This window comes from Jaculus jaculus, chromosome 10 (genome assembly GCF_020740685.1).
Source record: "Jaculus jaculus isolate mJacJac1 chromosome 10, mJacJac1.mat.Y.cur, whole genome shotgun sequence".
Classification (NCBI taxonomy): Eukaryota; Metazoa; Chordata; class Mammalia; order Rodentia; family Dipodidae; genus Jaculus; species Jaculus jaculus.
In genome coordinates this window covers 2,251,964-2,278,064 of record NC_059111.1, presented here as the reverse complement: position 1 = coordinate 2,278,064, position 26,101 = coordinate 2,251,964, and the positions used below count along the sequence as shown (strand labels likewise).

Here is a 26,101-nt window from a genome sequence, read left to right as displayed (position 1 = left end):
ATTAAGGCAAGGATGGAGAGTATGCAGAGAGGGTAGTCTCCAAAAAAGTAACAAATGAGTCGGAGTGAAGTGTTAGGGCTTTACCTGTTGATCATAGTGGAACAGCTGGATAAGGCTAAATCAAAGAGAGCCTTTGATTTTGCATGTGATAGATACTGGCCCATGGCAAGATTGAATTGTGGAAGTACTCATCTAAGGAAGCATTGAAATATTGATTAATTTGTCTTGGGTTGGCAATGAGGTACAATGATGGATTGAAAATGTGAACCTAAGTGTGATTGGACATGACTTTGTGTTAGTAAGCATTCTCGCCATATATGGTATATGAAAATCATCTGAGAGACTTTGGATAAGCTATTTTATTTATGTATTTGAGAGAGAGAGAAAGAGGGAGATAGAGAAGATGGGTGTGTGAGGGCATCCAGCCACTGCAAACAAACTCCAGATGCATGTGCCACCTTGTGCATCTGGCTTATGTGGGTACTGGGTAATTAAACCTGGGTTCATTGGGCTCCACAGGCAAGCACCTTAACCGCTAAGCCATCTCTCCAGCCTACATCTGAGATACTTTTGAAGTATTAATGGTTGCTCATCCCCTCCCTGAGACTCACTGGACCTGGTTCTCTTGGAGAATAAGTCCGAGCACTGGTGTCCCAGTGTGCGTAGAAGCAAGCCTCAGGCTGATTCAACACACACAGGGCTGGGGACCCCTGGATTGCTCTAGTACAAAAGATATTATGTGTGTTTCCAGGCAAGAATGTACCCCTTCCACCTGAGGCGGACCTTTCGCTTCTGAAGCTGATCTCCTGCTGGAGAGACCAGTCTGTGCAGGTATGATGGAGTCCATGGTCTAAAGGTGCTCAAAGGCTTTTCCTGCTGCCCCTGGTTTTCGCTGACTGTCCCCCTGCCTGAGAAGACCACAGAAATTATGTCAAATAGGTTAGCAGAATAGGTGAAGTCAAACTATAGGACTTGACTCCATAAAAGCAAATTCATATAGATAGAATGAGAATGGAAAGTTATTTCATGACCTACAATTTTCTATGTGATTTATCATCATTCTGTGATTCAGTGCCTTGTGTGAAACACACCAGCAGGACAGATGTCATCCCCAGTGCTTATTGTCCATTTGCATGGGAAGTCTAGCCACACAGTCTCTTGTCTCTTCCAGGCACAACTCTGGAAGCTAGATTTACTTCTTGATTTTTGTTTAATCTCACTCACAAATGGGAAAAGAAATATCTGGGCTTATCAGGAACACATTCTTATTTATGTACTCTAATAATCAGTCAAATTCATTTAAAAACTATTTTAATTATTTATTTGCAAGGAGAGAGAGAGAGAGAGAGAGAGAGAGAGAGAGAGAGAGAATATGAATGAATGGGAATGGGCACACCAGGGCCTCTAGCCACTGCACACAAACTCCACATGCATGTGCCATTCTGTGGATCGGTCTTTGCATGGGTACTAGGGAAGTTAGCCCTGGTCGTTAGGTTTATCAGGCTTCCCTTGAGTCATGAATTCAAATTCTTAATCCTGCCATCTCTTAAAGCCACTGTGTAGATCACATACCCTTGAATTTAATTTACTTTATGTATCTTATGAGCATTGGATAGAAATGGAATACTTTTGTGAAACAAAGCAAGATCCAACTTTAACAACTGAGCACGTGCCTTCAGGGAGGGTATTGAGAATGAATTTGCCCACAAGTTCTCCATGGAAAGCAGGAGGAGATGTGGGACTTTGGCTTTATAGAGCCTGAGGAGGATGATGGGAAGGGATCCCAGTTGGCCTAGACCTGAATGCCCTTCCTGTGCCTCCCTAAGTAGTTCCAAGCTGTCCTTTTAACTCCTGGGTCTGGCTTCATCTTTTGCCAAGAAGGAGTTGACATAGATGGTTACTAGCTTTGCTCTGCAAGCTACGGGCTGTATATTATGATGGGGCGCAGACTCAGGGTCTCATAAGGCCTGCTCACCACCCATCTTAAGTTGTCTTGCAGCAGGTTCTTAAGTTTAAAATGAAGATATATCTGACCAGACGTTCTGATAAACATTCTTCCTTCCACTGACCAGAGGTGTGCAGCAGTTGGAAGGCATGACTTGTGGTAGTTTATCAAAAATCACATATGCAGGGGTTGGAGAGATGGCTCAGCAGTTAAGGCAATTGCCTGCAAAGCCTAGTGACCCAGGTTTAATTCCCCAATAAAGCCAAATGCACAAAGTGGTGCATGCATCCGGAATTCATTTGCAGTGGCTAGAGGCCCTTTGGCGTCCATTCTGTCTCTATCATCTATCTCTGTATCTATCTACCTCTATGTCTATCTTTCTCTTCCCTTGCAAATAATTTTACAAAAGTAAGCATGCCAGGCATGGTAGTGCACTCCTTTAATCTCAGTACTCAGAAGACAGAGGTACGACAATTGCTGTGAGGTTGAGGTTAGCCTGGGGCTACACAGTGAATTCCAGGTCAGCCTGGGCTAGAATGAAACTCCACCTCAAAAAAAGTCACATTGGCACACATACAGGTTAGTGAGCTATAATATTAAAGTCCTTTCTATAAAGGCCCAAATTGTATATTACAGTGAAATTCAGTGTTTTACCTACACAATGCTTCCAGGGCAGACATAGATTGAGGAGTTAACCTTGTCTTCAAGAGCATGTGATATATTCAAATAATTTTCTACACTTTCTAATAAAATGAAAATACCTATGGTGATTTGAATGAAATGTTCCCCATGGGCTCATGTGTTTTGAATGCTAGGCCCCCAGCTAGTGGCAGTTTGGGAAAGTTGTGGAGCCTTTGGGAGATGGAGCCTTGCTGGTAGAGGCGCATTGCTGGGGATGGTCCTTCAGATTTATTAGTTCAGCCACTGGATGTTCAAGCCAGCTCACTCTTACTACTCCATCCTGTTGATATGTGATGATGTGAGTCAGCTTTTGGTTTGTGCATACTTTCCCCACCATGATAAAACTTCCCCTTAAGACTGTAAGCTGACATAAACCCTTTCCTCCCATAAGTTGCCTTTGGTCAGGTGTTTTGTACCAGCAAGGAGATAACTGTGAAGATTGCTTAGACAAAGTGTTGAAAACTCCTGTGAAGTATCCTTTTAGGATCTTTCATCTACAGAAGACAGTGTCAGTTGTTATGCCCAAGTTTCAATATGTTTAGTCTTAGAATATGTGCGTGCATGTGTATACGTGAAAGTGCAGGCACTGTGTCCACAGCATACCTGTGGAGGTCAGAGATAACGTCGATGTTGGTCCTTACCGTCCACCTTGTCTTCCACTGCAAGTGGCCTGTGTGCTTCGGGGAAGTCTCTTATCTCTACCTTCCATTCCATGGTAGAGATTACAGATGCTTGCTGCTGCATCCAGCTTTCTGTGGGTGCTGGGATCGGAACTCCGGTCTTCATGCTTGTGTAGCAAGTGTGCCATCTCCCCAGAGACCTTGAACTCCAGTTTTTTCTGTTGCAACTTCTTACAGAATGGATCACTTGTTTATGCTGAACCAGCTCAAATCAGAATACTGGGATTTTTTTTTTTAAACAAGACTCCTAAGAATTTAGAATATACTAAATAATTCAGGAAAACCGTATTATTATTATTTTTTTTTTTAGGTGACAGAAGCAATACAAGCTGTTCTCTTGGCCGAGGTTCAGCAGCACATGCAGAGTTTGAGAAACTTCCCAGTCATTACTCAGCCCGCGCCCATGGCAGAGAGCGACTTCCATGACGTGATACAGTTCTCAGCAAGGATGGCGGCACGTGAGGAAGAGCTGCAGTCACAGTGCATCACAAAAGTTGTGGCTCCACAAAGTAAGTGCGAAGCTCAAGGACGGCTCTTAGGAGGTCTGTGCTCCTTAGAATGTTGGGAAAGTGAGTCCACAATATATCATTTTTGCAAGATCCAAGCCAAACCCTGTTTCTGGCCTATTTTGCTATCACTTTCATCATATAATTGTCAAGTTTTTAAAGAACTTCTAGAGGAAAATTTCATATTATTTTTAATAATGTCTTGAAGTTAAGTGATTAAAAATGAAGAGAAAATTAACAGGAATATCCTAAGAGGATATATATTATAATGACACCTATAGTAATGGAAATACATTTGTTTTCATTTTTTTCCTTGGTAAGAACTGCATGTTAAATTTTCTTTCCTGGAACTGATAAACTGATTTTACAATTAGAATATTTGATTTTTATAATGGAGTTTAGGACTGAAATTTCCTAATAATTTTTGTAGTTTCTGACTAAATTTATGCTATCAAATGCTATCTTATTTCTTCAGCACACTAGCCATGACTTTAGAAAAATAATGAAATTGGGTATGGTGGTGCATACCTATAATCCCAGCACTAGGAAAAAATATGGTGAATTCAAGTCCAGCTTGGAGTAAATAAGGAAACATTGTCTCAAACAGGGAAGAGACAGGACTGGCTAGGATAGCCCTGGGAGAAGAGTAGAGGGGAAGAAAGAGAAAAAGGAAGGGAAAAGGAAAAGGAAAGGAAAAGAAGGAAGTAAAATAGTACAAACTTAATTTTTAGTTTTATTAGTAGGTCTTAATGACTAAATTAACCTATAATATGGTTAAGAATATTTTGTCAGGAAAATATGTTATAAATTTACATGTTCCATTTTTTTAAATTACCAGGTATTTCTTTTAAATCTTTCAAATTAGATTTTATTTTTATTTATTTGGATTCACAGAAATGTTGTTGTATTTGAGACACTAAATCGTAGAACAGATGTCATTCTTTGGAGTGTGTACTACTTTTTTCTTCTCATTATTTTTGTAAGATTCTGATCAGGTAAACTTATTTGCTGAGGGGTGGGAAGGTGTATTCAACAATGGCCAAAGGTAAAAATAGGTAAATGTTTTCTTTGTCTGGGTAATCACTGATGGTGGTAATTTCAGTAAATAATTTAGCAAGGTTCAGTGGTTATTTCAACATGTTGGTTTGTTGATTTCTGAGTTTTGCACTAAGAAGTCTTCATTTTCTGGTAAATTTGCCTCTGTGAAGAAGCTCCTTGTTATACATTTTTTTCAAACAAGTAGAAAAAATTCCTTTGTGATTAATTTTCAGGAGCTATATTTGTACTTGATTGATATGGAGAGCCACCCAATAGGTGGCTCATTGGTGAGTTTCTTCCAACTCTTCAAAGACAAACCACTTGCCACAGATGAGCTCTCACGGGGGGCTGTTTGTGAGAGGAATGCTTAGCACTGAGCACCTGTCTGATTCTTTGGGCTACATCTCTGTTTAGGGGCAACAAATCGAGGCTAACCATCAATCATGCCTATGAATTCTCTGTCACAGTGTTTACACATGTTTGACGGTTCCCCGCCAGCTCTATCCACATTTACTCTCAGGCAGAACTGTTGAGATGGCTCAGTGAGTTAAGAGGGTTAGGTACTTGCTATATAAGCATGAAGAATTAAGTTCAGACCTCAGTATCCACATAAAACGCTGGTGTGGCAGCACAGTTCTATAATCCTAGAGCTGGGGAGAAGGAGACAGGAGGATCCTTAGAGCTTTCTGTCCAGTTTACCAAGCTGAAGTGGTGAGCTCCAGGTTCACGAGAGATACTGACTCAATAAGGTAGAATACAATGGAACAAGATGCCTGTTGTTGAACTCTGGCCTCCACATGTGCACGTGCACATGAACACACACACACACACACACACACACACTACCGAAACCACACAATCTATGCAGACATTTGGATTTTATGTTTGGTAGCAAATGTTTTTGGATTGAGTTTGAATAATCCCTCTGCTCATGGCAAAAGAAAATCGAGAATAATTTCAGATAAGATTTGGAAAACTAAAGTATTAAACCTACCTTGTATGTTGGTAGATAGAATTTTAAATATTTTAAAGAACAATAACATTCACAAATGTTAAACATGTATTTTCTCAAGAAATGTTACTTGAGAAAAATATTAACTGTTATTATAATTAAATGAAAAACACCCAGCAAACACTGAAAAGAGACATACTGCTATATTTAATTCATACTAGCCTGTTTCCCTGTTAGAAAATACTTATTTTTGAAAAGATTTTAGATTTTAATTTTAATGGCAAGTAATACATTACATGATGGTATTTAAACAACAACAAAAACTTTTAATCAAATGCCCAGAGAAGTCTCAAGAAATCATGTGGCAAACAAGATTGTGTATAGGTATGTTGATAATTTATCAAATTTCATAAGTGCATTTACTTAGCCCAAGTGTCATTGCAACATGTATTATTTTATAAAAATATTATCATGTTAATAGTGTATGTTATTTAACTTTATCATATTCTTACCCCATGCTTTTTCCATAATTTCATTTATTTTTTTTCTTGCTTTCTTGGTGATACATTTTATGTGTGAGTTACTTGGGAAGTAAAAAGTCATTTTGTTATGCAAGGATACTCATGAAATTCTTTCAAGCCAGAGTAGACAGTAGTTAATTTATTATCACAGTAGTCTTATGACAGTAGTGGCAAGGAAAACAATAATAATAATAATAACAGGTAATTGAGTTCTTAATGCCCACCAACACTGTGAAAACTACTTTATGAATGCACTTTCACTTTTTTTTCTGTAATTCTCACATAAGCCACATGACTCTTAAGACTGACTCCAGCCATTGAGTTATTTGTGTGAAAAACTTCTGGCTTTGTGAGTGCCCATGTTCATGGAAATGAAGTTTTCAAGTACAATGGAAATGTTCTCTGAAAAAACATCCATTCTCTTGGTGCTGCCTAGTTTGTCCTGAAATACCACCTCTTTAAAGTTTTTATTTGACATTCTAAATGTATTCCTCATACACATTAGAACAGAGTTAAAATAATTTGAGAGTGAAGTCCATCCTAGCACTGGCTAGCTGTTTGCCACCAGTACCGTACATAGCGAATTGGAGATGCATCTGTGATTACTAACCCACCTTTCAATTCCATCTGGGACTTAATTGAGATTTCATCTTACCTATCCTGCTAAATCACTAAAAACTGGGAAGCAACCTCTAATATTTTGTTATTAAAAATGTCTACTGAGCTGGAGAGATAGCTTAACAGTTAAGGTACTTGCTGGCAAAGCCAAAGGACCCAGGTTCAATTCTCCAGTACACACATAAAGCCAGATGCACAAGGTGGCACATGCATCTGGAGATTGTTTGCACTGACTGGAGGCCCTGGCGCTCCTATTTTCTCTCTATTTCTGCCTCTTTCTCTCCCTCTCTCAAATAAATAAATAAATTAAATGTTTACTGACATGTATTAATTGTAAGAAGTAACATTATCACTATGGCTTTCTGTACATTCACATCAAATATCCCCGCTAATACCTGCATCTTGTCCAGCAAAGCCATGTTCTATATCTGGCCCCATAAAGGGAATTTTCTCTAAGTCAGCCTGATCTAAACATTGAATAATTTATTGAGTGATATTCTTAGATTTGTCTCTCCTTCCTCATAAATTGTTGTTTTACCACCAAAGAAAATCCAATTTTCAGTCACAGACATCGTCTTCCTTCCAATTAACAAACTAACTGGTTTTCTTAGACTGTTTGTGTGAGCTGCATCCAGGAAGCAAAGGAAATCAAGTGGACCAAGAGTTGGAGCATGCATGTGTGAACTCTACAGTTTTGCATCTTTCTTCCCAGTGGTTTACTTATTACATTATATGGCATGTGTATGTTCAGAGGACAGATTTTTGTATATGTTTTTTTAACTTCTGTGTATGTATGCATATGCATGTGTTTGTGTGTCCATGCATGTTCATGAGTGAAGGCACATGTAACACGGCACATGTGTGGAGTTCAGAGGACAACATTAGGCGCTGGTCCTCATTAGGCGCTGGTCCTCATTTGCGCAGGGTCTCTTGATTGTTAGCCGTATTTGCTTGGCTAGCTGGCCCATGAGCTGCCAGGCCACCTCTCATCTTGTGGTAGGATTATAGATACTTGCTTCTTCGTATGGCTTTAAAAATATTGACAATTTTATACATATGTATGTATGTATGTGTATATATATATGTGTGTGTGTGGTGTGTGTGTGTGTGTGTGTGTGTGTGTGTGTGTGTGTTTTGATATAACCCTCTTCTGTCTTTTGTCATTCCCCTCTCACATAACCCCTTCTTCTTTCTCCTCTGTGCGCGTGTGGCCCTCTGAGGATAAGCAGAGCTACCTGCACGGGCACATTTGGACAGTGTTTACCAGAGCACTTGAGTCCTACCAGTGGCTACACCACAACGTGCAGTTCCTCTCGGGGTGTGGAGACCCGAGCTCAGGTACTCAGGCTTTCCACCGAGCAGGCTCCCTAGTCCTGTACCTGTGTGTCCTATGAGAGTGGCGGATTTTTACAATGATCTCATTGTTGTCCTCTTTGAATCTCTTTAAAATAAATGGCATCATTAATTCACTTGAGGCTAAGTTTCATTGTCTTAAAAACAGCAGTTATTTTCTATTACTAAAATGCAATTGAAACTTTTTTCCCCTTATGTTTATTTACAATGTCATTTGGCTTAAATGAGTGGTCTAAATCATTTCGTTAAATAAATTGCTTGAAATAGAAGTGGTGGTTTTGTAGGTAATACTGTCACCTTGGAATCATTGGCTAATTTAAATTACATGTTACACTGTGATTGTAAAGATATCCCCAAATAAGGATATTATAAGTGATCTTTATCTCAGGCTTCATATCCAGTGATTTATCTCAGAAATGAAATAACAAAAATGTAATTTTTGTTTCAATAAAGCTATGCAACTGTTGTCAATCGAGAAGATAAACATGGGGCTGGAGAGATGGCTTAGCAGTTAAGCGCTTGCCTATGAAGCTTAAGGATCCTGGTTTGAGGCTCGATTCCCCAGCACCCACGTTAGCCAGATGCACAAGGGGGCACACGCGTCTGGTGTTCATTTGCAGTGGCTGGAGGCCCTGGCACGCCCATTCTCTCTCTTCTCTCCCTATCTGCCTCTTTCTCTCTCTGTCACTATCAAATAAATAAATAAAAATAAACAAAAAATGAGAAGATAAACATATGTTGAGCAGGTTCTCCTCTGCAGAAGGACAAGCTTGGAGGCAGCTGCCTGCTGAGTCTCTCACATTTATGTAGTGAGAGCATCCTGTCCACCCTTGTAAGGCCTCCAGGCAAAAGTAAGACCAGCAGGTTTGCCATGGTCACAGATGTCACCTAGGAAACAGGACTGCATGACGTTGCATGAGCACTGAGCAGACAGTTCTGGGGACATGCTGTGTGTAGAGGGCCTGAGTGTCACAATGAAGTCGTGTGCTTTAGCTCTGAGAATGGAAGTCAGCTGAGTTGACAAGTGGCATCTGTTTTGCTGGATCATGTCATTCTGTGGTTGGGGTCCAAGGATGGCATTACATGGATTAACTCTGGTGTCTTGACTCGAAGCCTATGTGAGGTGATGCAGCATTATAAATAAGTGCCATATCACAGTCCTAGGATGCTGAAGGATGAGGAGAAGGTGCACACAACAAAGGCTGCCCCTCAGGGTTTGGTGTATGTCTGTTTAAGTGATTGACAGATTATATTTTCTACTTTTAATTTAGCTAACTGCCAGGAAATGGACAAGAGGCTTAAAAGTCCCCTGGCAAGAAACTATGGTTCAAAATAATAGTAATAATACCAGCTTAAGGAAACAAGTTATAAATATTGTCAAATTTAAGTTGTGGGGCTATAGAGATTGCTCAGCAGCCAAGGCGCTTGCCAGCAAAGACAAGGACCCAGGTTCAATTCCAGAGGACCCATGTAAAGCCAGATGCACAAGGTTGTGCATATGTCTAGAGTTCATTTGCAGTGGCTAGAGGCCCCAGCACACTCATTCTGTCTTTATCTCTCTATCTCTTTCAAGTAAGGAAATAAATAAAATATTACAAAAACAAAAAATATTTAAATTGTGAATTAGATGTATATACACAAACACATATACCCAACATACATGTTTGTTTATTCCCTTGTTTAAGGATTTGTAGTTTATGTACCTCTTGTAATTGAAAAGATGATGATACTTTAAAACCAATATGCATATTTGTTATAACATATAATATTTACACTCACTGGTACATGCTTCAGAGTTTGCAGAGCTCTTAACAGAGAGCTATTTTTCCTGCATAAAGTGTCTCAACTCTATCCTTTGAGCTAGGAAGGAAGCTACGTTTCAGTTTTAGTGAAACAAGATCAATGCATTGAGATTCTGTTGCATAATACCTGCTCTCCAAAACTTTGAATCAGGGCTGGAGAGATGGATTAATGGCCAAAGCACTTGTCTGCAATGCCAAATAACCCAGGTTTGATTCCCCAGGACCCATAGAAGCCAGATGCACAAGATGACACATGTGTCTGGAGTTTGTAGCAGCTAGAGGCCCTGACGTGCCCCATTCTCTCTCTTCTCTCCTCTCCTCTCCTCTCCTCTCCTCTCCTCTCCTCGCCTCGCCTCGCCTCGCCTCGCCTCGCCTCGCCTCGCCTCGCCTCGCCTCGCCTCGCCTCGCCTCTCCTCTCCTCTCATCTCCTCGCCTCACCTCGCCTCTTTTCTCTCTCTCTCTCTCTGTCTGTCTGTCTCAAATAAATAAATGCAAAACCTTGAATCAATTTATATATAGTATTCTCATATTACAACTGATCCCACAGAAATATAAACTATTGTTAGCAATTATTTTTTAAAAAATTGTATCCTGACATTATAGCATCAACACTACACCTTATTTACTGTTTTGAATTGAACCATTTACCATGGTGACACTTGTCTCTTCTTGTACTTTTTAATTTTAAGCTTATAATATTGGGATAAATGCTACGTTTTTACAATTTTGAGCTCTATATTCCTAATATACCTTTTTCTATCTTAACTTTGAGTGTGTGTGTATCTTTACTGGTGCATCACTGGGTCTGTTTTCATGTTACCTACTCAACCAGCCTCTACCTTTTCATGAGAGAATACAATCTCCTTAACTTGAAAATCTAGCAGAAATGAGCAAATTTCTGGATCCATGTGGTCTTCCTAAAGGAACCAAGAAGGTTTACAAATCCAGATAGACCAATAATGATCAATGAGATTGAACCAGTAGTATAAAATATCCTAATAGATAATATAGACATCAGTTGTCACAGCATTTTGGAGGAGAGAGGACGAGGATTAATTCAAAACTTCATGGATATAAATTGAAATATCTAATAGACAATGTAAATATCATGATATTTATGTGTTAGCTGAACAGCTATTGACATGTGAAAAGTCATATCAGTTTGTACTTACCATATCTTACATACTTTCAAGACACTGCAGTGGGTTGAATTTAACTTATCCCTGTCTTATTTTTAGCTCCTTATAAAACTAACGGTAATTCTTCATCAGTTACATTTTGTCCCTGCAAACCACTCCGTCAGTCCCCACTGCTGCTCCCTTCCTCTGTCATGCTCAGAGTGCATGGCATTAGAAAGACTGATGGGGTTTTCTATTCTTTTTCCAGAAGTCATTTCATTTTTCATGGAGGTTGAGATGTGTGATTTCCATCTTGGCACATGAAGAACTGGCATTGCATTACTCTTTTTCTTCTGAGTGGTCAGAATGCCAGCCTGGCTCATCTATGCAAAGGTGACAGTGCCAGGGAGGGGAGTTAAATATTTCCTTGGTAACAGTTGTGCAGGCTCCACATCATTGATTATTATCTACATACCCATTTAAATTTATTGACGAAGAAAAAGTGATCTAGATTGTATGGCTGAAATCAATGGATTTGCGTTATTGTTCTCCCAAGCCAAGACTGGCCTCTTGACACGGATCATTCCAGGGAACGGATGGGACCTATTTATCTTTTGTTCCTCCAAGCTCCGTGTGTGTGTGTGTGTGTGTTTGTGTGTGTGTGTGTTTTCCACCTATGAGCTGGTAATTCCTCTTTATTAAGTGGGTGGATAAACGGATGACCAGTGGGATAATGTGTACTGAAGATTCAGCCAACTCCTAATTAGTAAGAGAGGGAGGGAACAAGAAAAATCAGGGGTCACTGTTCTTAAACAGCCTGACATACCCTTGAGTCAAGAGTGAAATTTGAATTTTTCAGGTGTTATTATGTTCTGTACACATGACAGGCTACAAACAAAGTAAGTAAAAATAGTGGCTAGGAGGCTGGAAAGATGGCTTAGCAGCTAAGGCACTTGTCTGTGAAGCCTAAGGACCCAGGTTCAATTCCCCAGTACCCACATAAGCCAGATACACAAGGTGGCATATGTGTCTGGAGTTCAATAACAGAGGCCTTGGCGTGCCCATTCTCTCTCTCTCTCTCTCTCTCTCTCTCTCTGCCCTTTTCTCTCTCTGTCTCTTTCAAGTAAGTAAATAAATAATGTATTTAAAAAACAGGGGCTGGGAAGATAGGTAGCTTAGTCAGTGAAGTGATTGCCGTACAAGTATGAGGACATGTGTCCATCCCCAGAACCCATGTAAAGCCAGGTCTAATGGAGAGTGCCTGTCCTCTCATCGCTGGGGAAGTGGAGACAAGAGGATCCTTTCAACTCAGTGGCCAGCCAGTTAGCTGAATTAGTGAGCTATGGGCCAATGAGAGACCCTGTCATAAAGAGAGGTAGGTAGCACTCCTGAGAATAACACCCAAGATTTTCCTCTGGACTTCACATGCATGTGAACATATATGCAAATGCCCACATGCACCTACACATGCCTAAATATACACAGAGACCATGTAGACATAAGTACTAAAAAATAGACACACAAATAAATTTAGCTTATCACTCTGGAAGCTTTTCTTTCCTCAAGATTGTCTCTTCACTACTCATTTTGTCATGATCTGCTTATAGTTTTTTTTTAATATTTTATTTGTTTATTTGAGAGTGACAGACAGACAGAGAAAGAGGTGGGGAGAGGGAGAGAGAGAGAGACTGTGTGCACCAGGGTGACCAGCCACTGCAAAGAATTCTAGATGCATGTACCACGTTGTTCATCTGGCTTAAGTGGGTAATGGGGAATTGAGCCTCAAACCGGGGTCCTTAGGCTTCACAGGCATGTGCTTAACCACTAAGCCATCTCTCTAGCCCATGATCTGCTTACAGTTTTAATGATGGAGGGGTCCCATCCTTGCTGAGAACTCTTCTTGCTACTCTTTCATCTACAGGCTCAGCATGAAGTGTTTCAGAAGCTAGAGCCCAAACTCAGTTTTCTCAGTGTTTGTGTTCACATCCTGTGTCCTGCCTCTCTTGGAGTCTAGCTCGTTCCTGATCTCTTGTCACCAGTAACCCTTGAGCTGCTAAAAGAGCCTTTGCCACCTGGGTGGCCTGGGTCGTGGTCTCTAATAACTCCATCCCCCTATCTGAGCCTAGGACTTTGTGTGATATCAGTCCCATCATCCAATGTAACTCTTTCAGCCAATATTGATATGAATTTTGAGGTCAGAAACCCATTTTTATATAATCAAGAACTAAACTCTTGAGCAAAAAGCAGAAATTTAGTGAGTTTTGTATTCTCAGCGGGTAGCACGGTGTTGAGCACACATCAATTGCTAGAGAAATGATGACTGTAAGAAAAAAATGATCCTTTTTCTCTGTGCCCTTGAATTCCCATTCCCATTAGAGCGTCTTCCTGGGTAAGCCTTTACGTTGCTCAATTTTAATTATTTGATATGTTTGCCCAGTTTTCAGCCCTGAAGTAATTTGTGTAAGCTCAAATGTGTCATATAGTTACTATGCCTACTAGGCTAGGTAATGTTATTTTCAATCATATCATTTTCTGCTAACATTGTGTACACTACTTGGCCCTCAAATTGCATGTTTATGTATCTTTCTCTCCTACCATTCTGAACTCCTTGGGAGAAAATTTAGAATTATTTTGCACTCTCAGCAGCAGGTCGCTGCAAGTTACAGAATGAGGCTCTGCATATCTCTGTTGCCTGAGTGAACAGGTGACTAGGAAATAGTTGTGACAGGTGTTTTTTCAGTGAACTCTGGTCCAAGGAAGAAGAAATACAAAATAACATGTTCATGTTGGGGAATTAGGAAGAGAATGGAAGAGGTTAATAAAGGGATGAGCATTTTAATCTAAAATATTAATGTATGGGAAAATGTGCCAATTTGCCTATGCAGTTCAAAAGCAATTCATCAATAAAGAGAACAACCAGGAAAAAATTAATCCTAAAGTATACTTTAAGGTAAAAAACAAGGCAGACGATTCTTTTTCATCCCTCTGTCTGATTAATAAGCAACAAGAAATGAAGTTAACTAATTAAAAATAATTATATTTACTTTTTCTGACCCCTGCCTAGCATGGACCCTTTATATACTTCGCTCCAAGCAGGGACAGCTGTTCTTCAACATGACAGCTTGTCAGTCTGGGGGAAAAGGAAGAGCACTCGTTGGAACCTGACTCTCGACATACACAGACTCTTAACTTCCTTCTCATTGCAATGACATTGCTCTTTGAATTTTGCAGATGTGATTCTAGGAGTTATTAGTCCTAAACAATGTTTTGTAATGTTTCCTTAATAATTGTAAAAATGCAACTCACAAATAATACAATCTATCCACATACATCTGAAGGAAAAATAAATAGTATGTGACTTAAAATACTATGAATAAAAGTATACATGACTACACTAAATGTATAGGAAAATGCTGACCCATTGTACCTGAGATGACACTGTAATGGACCTTTGCAGGTGAATGGTGACTGTCAGAGGTGTCAGGGCCCAAAGGAGGCTTTCAAGGAAAAATTTTGACAACAGAAAACATCCATTTCTTAAGAATATACAGGGTAGATTTCTTCGTGGAAAATTCAGGGTATGCATGATGGCTAATTTTGATGGCCAATCTGACAAGACCCAGAATCACGTATGCCACTGGTCTGTGGAATGTCTGTGAAGGAGTTTCTAGATTACTCTAACAGAGATGGAAGGACCTGCCCTAACTGTAGGCATAACTGTGGGCAGCACCATTGGATGTGTGTGGTCCCAGACTTAATACAAAGGACAAAGCACGCTGAGCATCAGCATTTATCACTCTGGTTCCTGACTGTGTATGCCACGTGGCCAGCTGCTCCAGGCTCCTGATACCATGACTTTACTGTTGTAATGTGCACACCCTCAAATGTAAGCTGAAACCAACCCTTCGTTCTTTAAGTTATTTTTATTGGGTATTTTTGTCAGGGCAAGAAGAAAACAACTATGTAAAAAGTTTTGAAAAATTATAGATGGTTATATGTAAAATGAAGCAGGTTCTTCTTGACTCAGGAAATTATCAACAGGATTTTCCTTCAATAGCAATTATGTGCCATGGCAGGACAATTTTTCATAAGATACCTTTTATGAGGATTGTGGTATATTTGAAAACCCCAGTACCTATCTACAAAACACCAGTGAGTGGCTTCATCATGGGAAACCAGTTGTCCCTTACCTCAGCAGCCTCCTCTGTGGGGCAGTGCCATCCCTGCCGAGACCCACTGCCCAAGGGCGTAGACTTCTAGACTTTCAGAGTTCTCTCTGTTCCTGCACTTCTCCTTCTCAAAAGGACTTGGTTGAATGGAAACAAAATAGTGCCCTCCAGCTACTTCAAGCTATTCCTTTCTTATAGCTCCCTGATGTCTGCTCTTTACTCCAAGCCTGAACCTCCAGCCAGGACAATTCTCAGGTTTCAGGGTGACCAATCTCACTGCTATTCTGTCTCCATCCATAGGACCTTGTCCAATTACTCGCTCTCATCTTTATATCCTTGAAGCCTAGATATGATGTTAGCATAGGTAAAAAAAAAAAAAATTGTCTACTAAGTAAAGACTAGATATTATCAAACCACCTAATCCCTATCCAGATAGATTATTAAATAAAATTCCACAAGTTGCAACAATTTTAGGTTTTTATTTTCATTTATTTATAAAACAGAAATAGCCACCAATACCATCATTGTTTGGAACTTCAATACACCCTTATCAGCAATAGATAGATCATCCAAAACAGAAACTCAACAGGGAAGTGAGAGAGCTCAACAAAACTGTAGAACATTTAGGCCTAATGGACATCTACAGAACAATCCACCCCAAATCCACAGACTACACATTCTTCTCAGCAGCTCATGAAGCCTTCTCTAAAATAGATCGTATACTGGGTCACAAAGCCTGCCTTGATATATTTAGGAAGATTGTCATAATTCCCTGCATGATATCAGATCACAATGCTATATTGCTAGAAATTAACAACAGAAGACCACCAAGAATGCCATCGGCTCCTGGAAACTGAACAGCATACTTTTAAACAATATATGGGTAGTGGACAAAATAAAAAATGAAATTGCAAAATTTCTAGAAATGAATGACAATGAGAACACATGGTACCAAAACTTATGGGACACAATGAAAGTGGTCCTCAAGGGAATATTTACTTATTTATTCATTCATTCATTCATTTATTCATTTATTTGAGAGAGAGAGAAGCAGAGATAGAGAATTGATGTGCCAGGGCATACAGCAGCTGCAAAAAAACTCCAGACACATGTGTCACCTTATGTATCTGGCTTAGGTGGATTCTGGGGAATCAAACCTGTGTTCTTTGGCTTTGTAGGCAAGTGCCTTAACCGCTGAGCCATCTCTTCAGCCCTAGATTTTTATTTTATAATACATAGTACATCTTGATTCTAAAAACTAGGTATGTCAGAGTGAAGAGATGGCTCAGCAATTAGGAGTGCTTCCCACTTAAGCATGAAAATCTCTCAGTCCGTAGATAAACAGGTATGCCAAGTTCAACTCCCAGAACCCATGTAAAAGGCTTGGTTTGGCCATGGTTATCTGTAACTCCATCCACTGGTGAGGTGGGAGTGGGCAAGACAAGAGAAATGCTGAGTTTGCTGACTCACAGCAGCTCTATGTGAGGGAGAGAGACCCAGCATCAAGGAAATATGCAGATAAGTGATAAGAGAAGAGTAACTGAAATTCTCAGGCCTCCACACCCATGCCTGGAGCACACATGGGCAGATGCAAGCATGCATGTGCCACAAATCACATATACCACACATATATACACACATGAAAAAGAAAAAAAAAATATGATTTTCCCCATCTGTAAATTAGAAGCAGAATTTGGATGATAAAATGGGTAGAAAAAGACAGAGAGGATCATGTGATTTCTTGATTATTGGGATTATATTAATGATTAGGAATATAAATACAAAACACTATCCTTATTTTCAGTACATTGAATCCTTAGGGTTGCATAATCTAGTATTTAAAGTATATTAAAATTATATTTAGGCTAGGGAAATGGCTCACCAGTTAAAAGCACTTGGTTGCAAAGCCTACTGGCCAGGGTTCATTTCTTCAATGTCCATGTAAAGCTAGATGTACAAAGTAGCACGTGCATCAGGAGTTCATTTGTGGCAGCAAGAGATCATGGCAAATCATATCTGTCTCTCTGGCTCTCTTTCTCTCCCCCCTCTTCTCTAAGTAAATAAAATATTTTTAAGAATTATATTTTAATAATTTTATAATGCTGCTTTACATATTCAAGGTATATCCTTTGATACTTCTGTACCTGGGTAGGGAATAACAAATGTGATTGATCATCCATCTGTTAAATCCAACTGCCCATCCTTTGCCTATGTCTCTTTAACATAGGTTGGTCCTCTCTATCCCAAGCTATGATCTAGCTGTGATCTAGAAATCTGGAAAGTTATGATGTGGCCTTAGCTTATAAACAGAAAAGAGCTATGAACATATGAGAATGCATGTTGAGAGAGTTGCAATGGAGACAGAGATGCCAACTCTCAGGTGATTTTCCCAGCATCAAATGGGAATGGGTATGCTCTCAGGAGTTGCTATGTGGTACCATGTACTGCTGAAATGCTTCTTTGGGAATAAAGATTCATCCCACTGTGAAGAAAGGGGATCTCTGGAAGCTTCTGTCTCTGTGTCAAGATGGGAACAGAAGCCACGCTCTTGGACCAATGGCTAAGCAAGGTGGGAGGTTAGCTTATGCCATCTGCAGACCACATTTTATGGGGCAGATTTGCTCTGGAGGTTCCTCCAGGCTTGTGAAGCCTTGTCAGGTCTGTATGGATTACAGGGCTCCTCCTGGCCAGTCCCTTCTGCCCTTGTCTTGTCACAGAGGTTTCTTCTTCATCAGCCTTGATACCCCTGACTTTATTTTCAGATGGTGTGAGAAGTGAAGCAAAGAGAAAATCATGGAACAGTCATAAAGGCAGCCAGTGTGACTGGGAAAAATGGGGGATGAGTAGGGTGTCAGTATGTTAGAAGAGAGGGGGCATCCCAAGCCAGACCCAGAATGTGAGAGACCTGGAGTGAAGGTTCTGGTATGGAGCTGAAGGTCCATGAGATGGTTTGGAATCACAGCAAAAATCATCCAGAGGGGCTGAGAAGATGGCCCAGTAGGTAAATTGTTTGCCACATAATCATTACAGTGGTGTGTGCCTCTAATCCACGTGCTGGGGAGGCAGACAAAGGAGGACTCCCAGGACTTGCTGGCTAGCTAGTCCAGCAGAATCAGAGAGCTCTAGATTTGGCAAGAAACCAAGTTTCACAAAATAAGGTGGGAAGAGTTTAAACAAGACACCTGGCATCAACCCTGGCCTCCACCTACACACATTCACACACATACACACCATACATACATGCACATATAAGAAATTGGGAAAGAAATTGAGCATTTCCAAATCAAAGAAACAGGTGACACAGAAACCATTACTCCACCTCTTGGCACATGCTCCTTTCATCTAGCATGTTATGGTAAGAGTACTTATTCTTAGCTTTGTGTTTCCTTAGATAAATAGTAGTCTATCTTTACAAACCTAAAATGGTTAGGTGGAACATCAGTGCTTCATGCCCCATACAAAGTCTTTAAGAGATTTTGTTCCGACTGCATAAAAAAAAAAAGCAAAAATTTCCCCCTTACTTGTAGACCAGACAATAGCAAGGCTTTCTGGGTCATCATATTTCAGATCTCAGCAATCCCTTCCATGCTGTCCTTATTCTGCTTGGTGATTATACCAGTCTATCCTTCCTTCTGAATCAGTTCTTGAACTTTTGCAACTTCTGTATCTTATTGACTTGGGTTGATTCTTCATCACTTGGGGATTTGTTTAAGCTGTTTGCCACCTATAGCCAAGGGTTCACTGTCCACATTCTTTATTTTTAATTGATTGTGAACTTACTGTATGAACACATTACACATTCGTCATACTCTCATTGGGTTACACTATTATGTTTCCTCTCCCCACCCCCATTCTATCTATGGCTGTCTTCAGTGGGGTTATTGGTATTAACTTTGGGGGTCATCAATACACATGTCAGTCTCTGTGGGAGGTAGGGAACAATGCCTCAGGATACTCCTTTCCAGTCTCAGTTTCTTTCTTTTTTTTTTGGTGGGGGGGATTCAAGGTAGGGTCTCACTCTAGCTCAGGCTGACCTGGAATTCACTATGGAGTCTCAGGGTGGCCTCAAACTCACAGCAATCCTCCTACCTCTGTCTCCTGAGTGCTGGGATTAAAGGTGTGTGCCACCACGCCTGGCCAGTCTGAGTTTCTTACTTTCCTCCCTATCCTTCTTCTAAAATGTTTCCTGAGCTTTGGAGGGTATGCTATAAGTCCCCTTTAGTGTTGAGCTCTCATCAGCCTCTGGTTCTCTGCTTTGATGAGTTGTGAGTCTCCTCAGGGTCTACCACTATCTCCCTGGAGGAGATTCTCAGGCTAGCAGTAAGAGCAGCATTTATTCTTAACCTGACAGTTTCTCTGTAGTACCTCCTTTACCCCTGGCTGATGTAATAGAAATGACTTGCCCCATTGTAGCCAGTCACTTTTCCTTTCTTGTCATAGGGGTGGATCTTGGATCTCCAGTATTTGCCTCCATCTATAAAGAGCAGATTCTCCTGGGCTCCCATTGCCCTACCCTAGTGACCATCCAGTTTATTGGAGTATGGTACACTCTGGAGTCCCTGTTGATGGTGGTGGCAGGGAAGCTGACCATCCACATTATTTACTCTTCCTGTTTGTTTTCACATGGGCTCATAAAGACACTATTGACCATTTTTAAAACCATCATCTTAGTCGAAGCACTAAGTAGTACCAGGCTAATTATGTGTTTAAGATTAAGCATTTTCTAAGAATTGATTATATTTCTCCTTACCATGTTAAAGAAACTCTTGATCTAGTGAATAGAACTTAGCAAAGGAAGGTAACATTTCTGTGTGGTCATATTAATATCCAGTGAATAATTTTCAAGGCTGGCCTTCACAATGCATCTCTTTAAGCCATCTACTTAATGTCAGACCCATTACATCACCTGCTTTTCTTGTGCTCCTGATGTATGTTTCTTTCAAACTGCTGTGATTGGGCAGAATCATTTCTTTTCCTATTGCATATCTTGCACTGTGAAATTGTTTCACAAGGTAATGACAAAATACCTGTCATGCAGTGCCGAATTGCCTACTCACCTGTGTGAATCAATCACCTACCCAGTGCTGGATGTCTGGGACGCTCGTTGGGCTGGAAGAGAATGGAACACATCAATTGGTCTTCCATTCTGTGAAAACTCATCAGGAGGACCCCAAGTGGAAACATATTTTGGGCACCACAGCGTGTCTGCATTTAATGTTGGCAAATGCACAGGCAGGTCTACACTCTTCCTAGGACCTAAGGTTCACTCTTTCTAATAAGGTAATTCTATGGAAAATATTTACAAGAGGTGACAATTTCAGGACCCAAAAGCATGAATTTAATTTTATTTTCAGGTGAATTATTTTCCAATGTTGAACACACTTTTCTGGTTTTGACCTCACTTTTAACAAGACTTAGCATCTTTTAGTCCTTTTTAGATAGTAAATGCAGTAAGTCTTTGCCAATTTTATTAAGAAAATAATTAGGGCACCTTAAACAGCTAGCTTCTCTGTAATAATATTGCTTCTTAGAAAGTTGCATTAGTCTAAAAGGTATGCAAGTACTTGCCAATCCCAGATTTTTTTTTGTAAACCTGCTACTTCATGGGGAAAGATGTAAGATATTGAATTTATAAGAGAATGAGTTCATTTACTTATTGAAAATCTATCTCTTTTGGCTTAATTTGAGCTTTTCCCCAGGAGAATATCACCATCTTCATATTTCCAATGACCTTCTTAAGAGAAAATATATTATGCATTTAAAAAATGAGTTAAACTATTTCTGCTGTTAGTGGCAACTCACTGTTAATATATTCATTTTATAAAAGCCAACTATTAGTCAAAAATATAGTTTGATGAATGTAGTGTATTTATAAATTGAATATAATCATTTCATTTCTTCCACAGTAAATTTGCTTTAAGTATTAGTTTATTATATATGTTGGCTTGTATTACAAATATTTCCAGTAAGCAAACACAAATCTTTTTTACATTTAGCATTTCAAATGTATCTTAACTTGATCATTAAATTATCTATTAAAAATTCAATTAAAGTGGGTTTTGATCCATTTTTAAAAATTAGTGGTCAGGTATTCGGGAAATAAGCTAGCAAGATATTTCTAAAACACAGTTCACTCCATTTCTTGTTCTACATATTTTTTTCTGAGGATGCTTTAATGTAACAGAAATCAGATTTGGTGTGTATTTTTACACCAAATCAAATTGCTCAGGCGCCACCCTCAGCTCTCTCCAAAACATTACAAAGGATAAGATTCCATTATGATAGCGCTCAAGAAAGCAACTCAGTTCTGCAAGAAGTCCATGTGTGGACAGGTTTGCTTCAGGGGGATTTACTGGAAAAACAGGAGGCACATAACACCATCCTAGAGCTGGATTTAATAGACTTACCTGAATTCTGACTCTTTCTAGAATCTATATGTAAAGCATATGGCTTTTGAAGTCATTCTGCAGACATAAATCAGGAGTATAGAAGATACTGGAGAGATGTAAGCATGAAGTTGTGGTAAAGAGGTGTTTGATGGTGAAAAGCACATGGATGCACGTGCTGTAATGGCTGTATTAAGAGGGCAAGAGAGGGCTGGAGAGATGGCTTAGTGGTTAAGCACTTGCCTGTGAAGCCTAAGGACCCCAGTTCGAGGCTTGATTCTCCAGGACCCATGTTAGCCAGATGCACAAGAGGGCACACACATCTGGAATTTGTTTGCAGTGGCTGGAAGCCCTGGTGTGCCCATTCTCTCTCTCTCTCTCTCTCTCTCTCTCTCTCTCTCTCTCTCTCTGCCTCTTTCTCACTCTGTCTGTCACTCTCAAACAAATAAATAAAGTAACAATTTTTTTTTTTAAAGAGGGCAATGGAATTGTTAAGTTGTTGTACTCATTACAGTTGGTAGTTTTTCCTTCCTATTTGTCAGAGTGGTCTCACTTTTCTTGTTCTTTCCTTGCCCAGTCCTTACTTTTCAAGTTCATACAGCATAATTATAAATTAAAATTGTCTAATCTTTGTTTTTTTTAATATATCAAGTTAATACATATTGGATCAGTTACCTTCTCATTGGTGAAACAAAACACTCAGCCAGAAGCAGCATATGGAAGGACAGGATTTATTTCAGCTGACAGTGTTGAGGGGACATCCATCATGGTGGAAGCACGGCCAGAGCAGGCATCACATTGAGTCCCATCAGCTGGGAGGAAAAGCAAGAGTGAGCCATCTAGCTGTTGCATGCTGGGAGCTGGGCTGTAACACCCCAATGCCTGCCCACAATTATACACCTCCTCCAGCAAGTCTCCACCTCCCAAAGGGTCCATACCTTTGCCAACTTGCCAACAGCTGAGAACCTAATATACAAAGCCTGTGAGCCTGCAGAGGGCATTCGATTCAAACCTCCAAGAAAACCTTGACAGAGTTTTTCTAAAAAGTCACAAGTTCTAAAGCATTCCTTCTGTATTCTAGAGGTAAAGGCTATTTGCTGTCCCATACAGAGTTGCTTAATTACCTTAGATACCAGAAAGATGCTAAAAAGTGATTTTATATTGTGAAGTGAATTTGATTATTCACTTGGTGACTTCTATGAATCTTTTATTGAGAACTTGCAAGAATAACACCATAGGCTAAAGTATTTGCTAATTGCTTTCATTTTGTATTTGGAAATGTATAGAGTTTCAAAGGTTTCTCCCAATGGATAACTTCCTTTTGCTATTTGAGAAATGATTTGAACTGCTGTTTTAAAATTTTCATCAGCACTTGAACTTCTCTTAAAAAATATAACAAGTAACAAAGTGGACAAAGTCAATCTTATTCATTGAATTTATGATGATACATTTCCAGTCATTAGTATTGTCCTGAAATTAAACACTGAGTTCAGATACATTTCAGTGGAGTCTGTGATTTGAACATAAGACAAATGGTTGGCAGTCATATCAACTGTGCTGGGATGAAAAGTTCTGATGACTCGTTCTGGTAAGATGAACATGCATGCAAAAAGTACCTGCTTGGAGAAATTCACATGAGCAAAATTGGTCTCACTGAGGGTCTGTACAAAAACAATCATTTGGAAGCATAAATGAAGGTATGGTTTCTGATATGATTATATTAATACTTTCAGGTTTTGTATTTATTTGTTGAGACAGAATCTCATACATTCCAAGCTGGCCTTGAACTCTCTATGTACCCAAGGATGGCCTTGAACTCCGCATCTTCCAGACTTGACTTCCCCAGTGTTGCAATTCCAGGTATATGCCAGCATATTTGGCATATGTGGTGTCGGAGATCAAACCCAGGGCTTCATCATGCCAGACAAAACTCTACCAACTGAATCATGTCCCCAGCTCAAAAATTTCCATTTTAAAATCACAGTTCTTTGCTTCTGTAAAGTTTTGTGCACTTTTTTGGTGCTGATGATTAAACTCAAAGCCTTATACATGGTAGAAATGCACTCTATCATTGAGCTTCACCTGCAGCTTAAATCACAGTTTTTAAACATAGTTAGAGAATATATTTTCAATATGTAGTTAGAACCAGACTTCTATAACTTATAAGAAATTTTGAATCCCTATGGCATGCAGCCAGACTCCCTGGACATAAGACCGGAGGCAGCGGGCTGCTTGTGTTTGGGACTAATCACAGTGGCCGCAGAACGACGACTGTCTCCCTCATCACCCTGCCTTTGCCAGTGGCCACCTTTGGTTGTTGTGCATGTGACAAAGAGGGGCTGGTTGTGTTTTATGAGCTGTGTGAGCTGGTTGTTTTTTCATGTTTCCAGATTCAAACTGTGTCCTCATGAATGAGCCCTAACACTGCTCAGTGTCCCCTGGATGAAGGGCCAGAGCTTAGTGCCCAGCTTGTGCCAAGTCAGCTGCTGGCTTGAAGGAAGGAGAATTCCAGGAAGTTATGGGGCAGGCCTTTTTCCAATAACACAGCCTGGCATGGATGCAGTTCAAGGCTCTTTGGCAAATGTCTATGACACTGAGATCATCATGAGATTTCCTAGAAGTGCATACTACCCTTTCCACTGTAAGTCCCTACTTCAAATTTTTTATAAACATGAAGATTTTCTTCTTCATACCTATATGTTAATTAATTCCAGTGTCCCCTTTAGGCATCAAAGTGTAAACACTGTTAGAAACATGCTTTAAAGTAAGAATTATCATTTTAAATATGTGGTTTTTGATTTAGATTTTAGGCTGAAATTACATACTTGTTTTAATCACTTAGTTCAGGTGGTTTATAAGCACAGATGAAGTAATTATCTATTTTGTTTTATTTTTGTTTGTTTTTGAAGATAGGGTCTTGCTTAGCCCAGGCTGACCTAGATTTCAATATATAGTCTCCGGCTGGCCAAGACCTCACAGCAGCCCTCCTACCTCTGCTTTCCAAGTGCTAGGGTGAAAGGTGTGTGCCACCACACCTAGCACTAATTATCTCTTAACCCTGTCAATCATTAGCAGCCACTGAAAGTTCAAGGTATGCATATGGTGCAGTAAGGGCCCTATCCAAGGTGGCTGCAGATCACACTGGCCTTTCTGAGCCCACAATAGCACAGCCAATGGAGCGGAAGAAGCCTATGGGAAAGTTTCAGGGATGGGCGTGACTGTTGTGTCACACAGAGGGAGAGCTGAGTACAGAGAATGATCAGAGTTCTCAGTCCAGCATGGACCAGAGACTGACTTCAGCTCCTGGCCCTCGATACTTCTGTAATTAGCAATCAATTTTAATAATCTTTGGAAGAATGAGAGGGGTGTTTGAGATGCATATATTGTTTAGTATACAAGTGGTAATAGTACTTGGAACTTTGGCCTGGGTCATTTGAGATGAATTAAACTACACCTTTCTTTGTTTTCTTCCTTCCTTCCTTCCCTTCTTTCCTTCCCTTCTTTCTTTCCTTCTTTCTTTCCCTCCTTTCTTTCTTTCTTTCTTTCTTTCTTTCTTTCTTTCTTTCTTTCTTTCTTTCTTTCTTTCTCTCTCTCTCTCTCTCTCTCTCTTTCTTTCTTTCTTTCTTTCTTTCCCCATAGTTATATGGCTGAGAGACTTTGTCACTTACTTAAAGTCACACAGCTACTTAAGAACTGAGATAGTATTCAACCTGATTGAAAATAGCTTCATTCTCCACCTGTATTTCTCTGTTCTCTCAGGCTGTTATTTTCTAGCTCACCGTGACATTCTCTCTGTGAAGTGGCTGGTGAATCCCATATCAGAATGTGAATTTCTATAAGTCCCACTTGAAAGGATTAAATCCTCAAAGTTTATAGTAAACTTACAAAAGAGGTGCTGTCCTTCCCCTCCCACATAGGCTTCCACCTGGTTCTAGCCAGGCTGATACTGAATTCTGGTCAGTGTAACATTTGAGTAACCCACCTAGAGGCAGTTGTATTCCCTAGCAAAAGAGATCTCCAAGAAACCAAATCTGTTCATAGAAACTCTCCTCCATATAAGATATAAGATCCTTGTCTTCTAAGTACAGATCAGCATTCAGACGTCCCAGAGGACAAGGCCCCACACCAGGCACCTGTCTAAGGAGAGAGATAGGAGCCACAGCTTGTCTGTCAGGCAGCAGTGGAGCCTAGCCCACCAGCCTGCTTAGTGTACCCTCTCCTGCAGTAATCCCGTAGGTACAGCCTTCCAGGTCTGCTCTTGGGGAATCCCAAATCTATGAAACAGGTTTTTATGGTGCATTCACAGTCCCTTTTAGGTCCAGTTGACCAATG

General features: G+C 40.0%; 1 protein-coding gene across 4 annotated transcripts in view; it reads left to right on the top strand.

Annotated features, from left to right (window-relative positions):
- Wdr72 (WD repeat domain 72) overlaps positions 1 to 26,101 on the top strand; it is a 214,912-nt gene that overhangs the window by 132,901 nt on the left and 55,910 nt on the right. For all 4 annotated transcript variants that reach the window (XM_045160885.1, XM_045160886.1, XM_045160884.1 and 1 more), the window contains 2 exons: positions 752 to 831; positions 3,617 to 3,815. In XM_045160885.1, the coding sequence (XP_045016820.1) occupies positions 752 to 831; positions 3,617 to 3,815 (279 nt within the window). The remainder of the gene's footprint in view (positions 1 to 751; positions 832 to 3,616; positions 3,816 to 26,101) is intronic.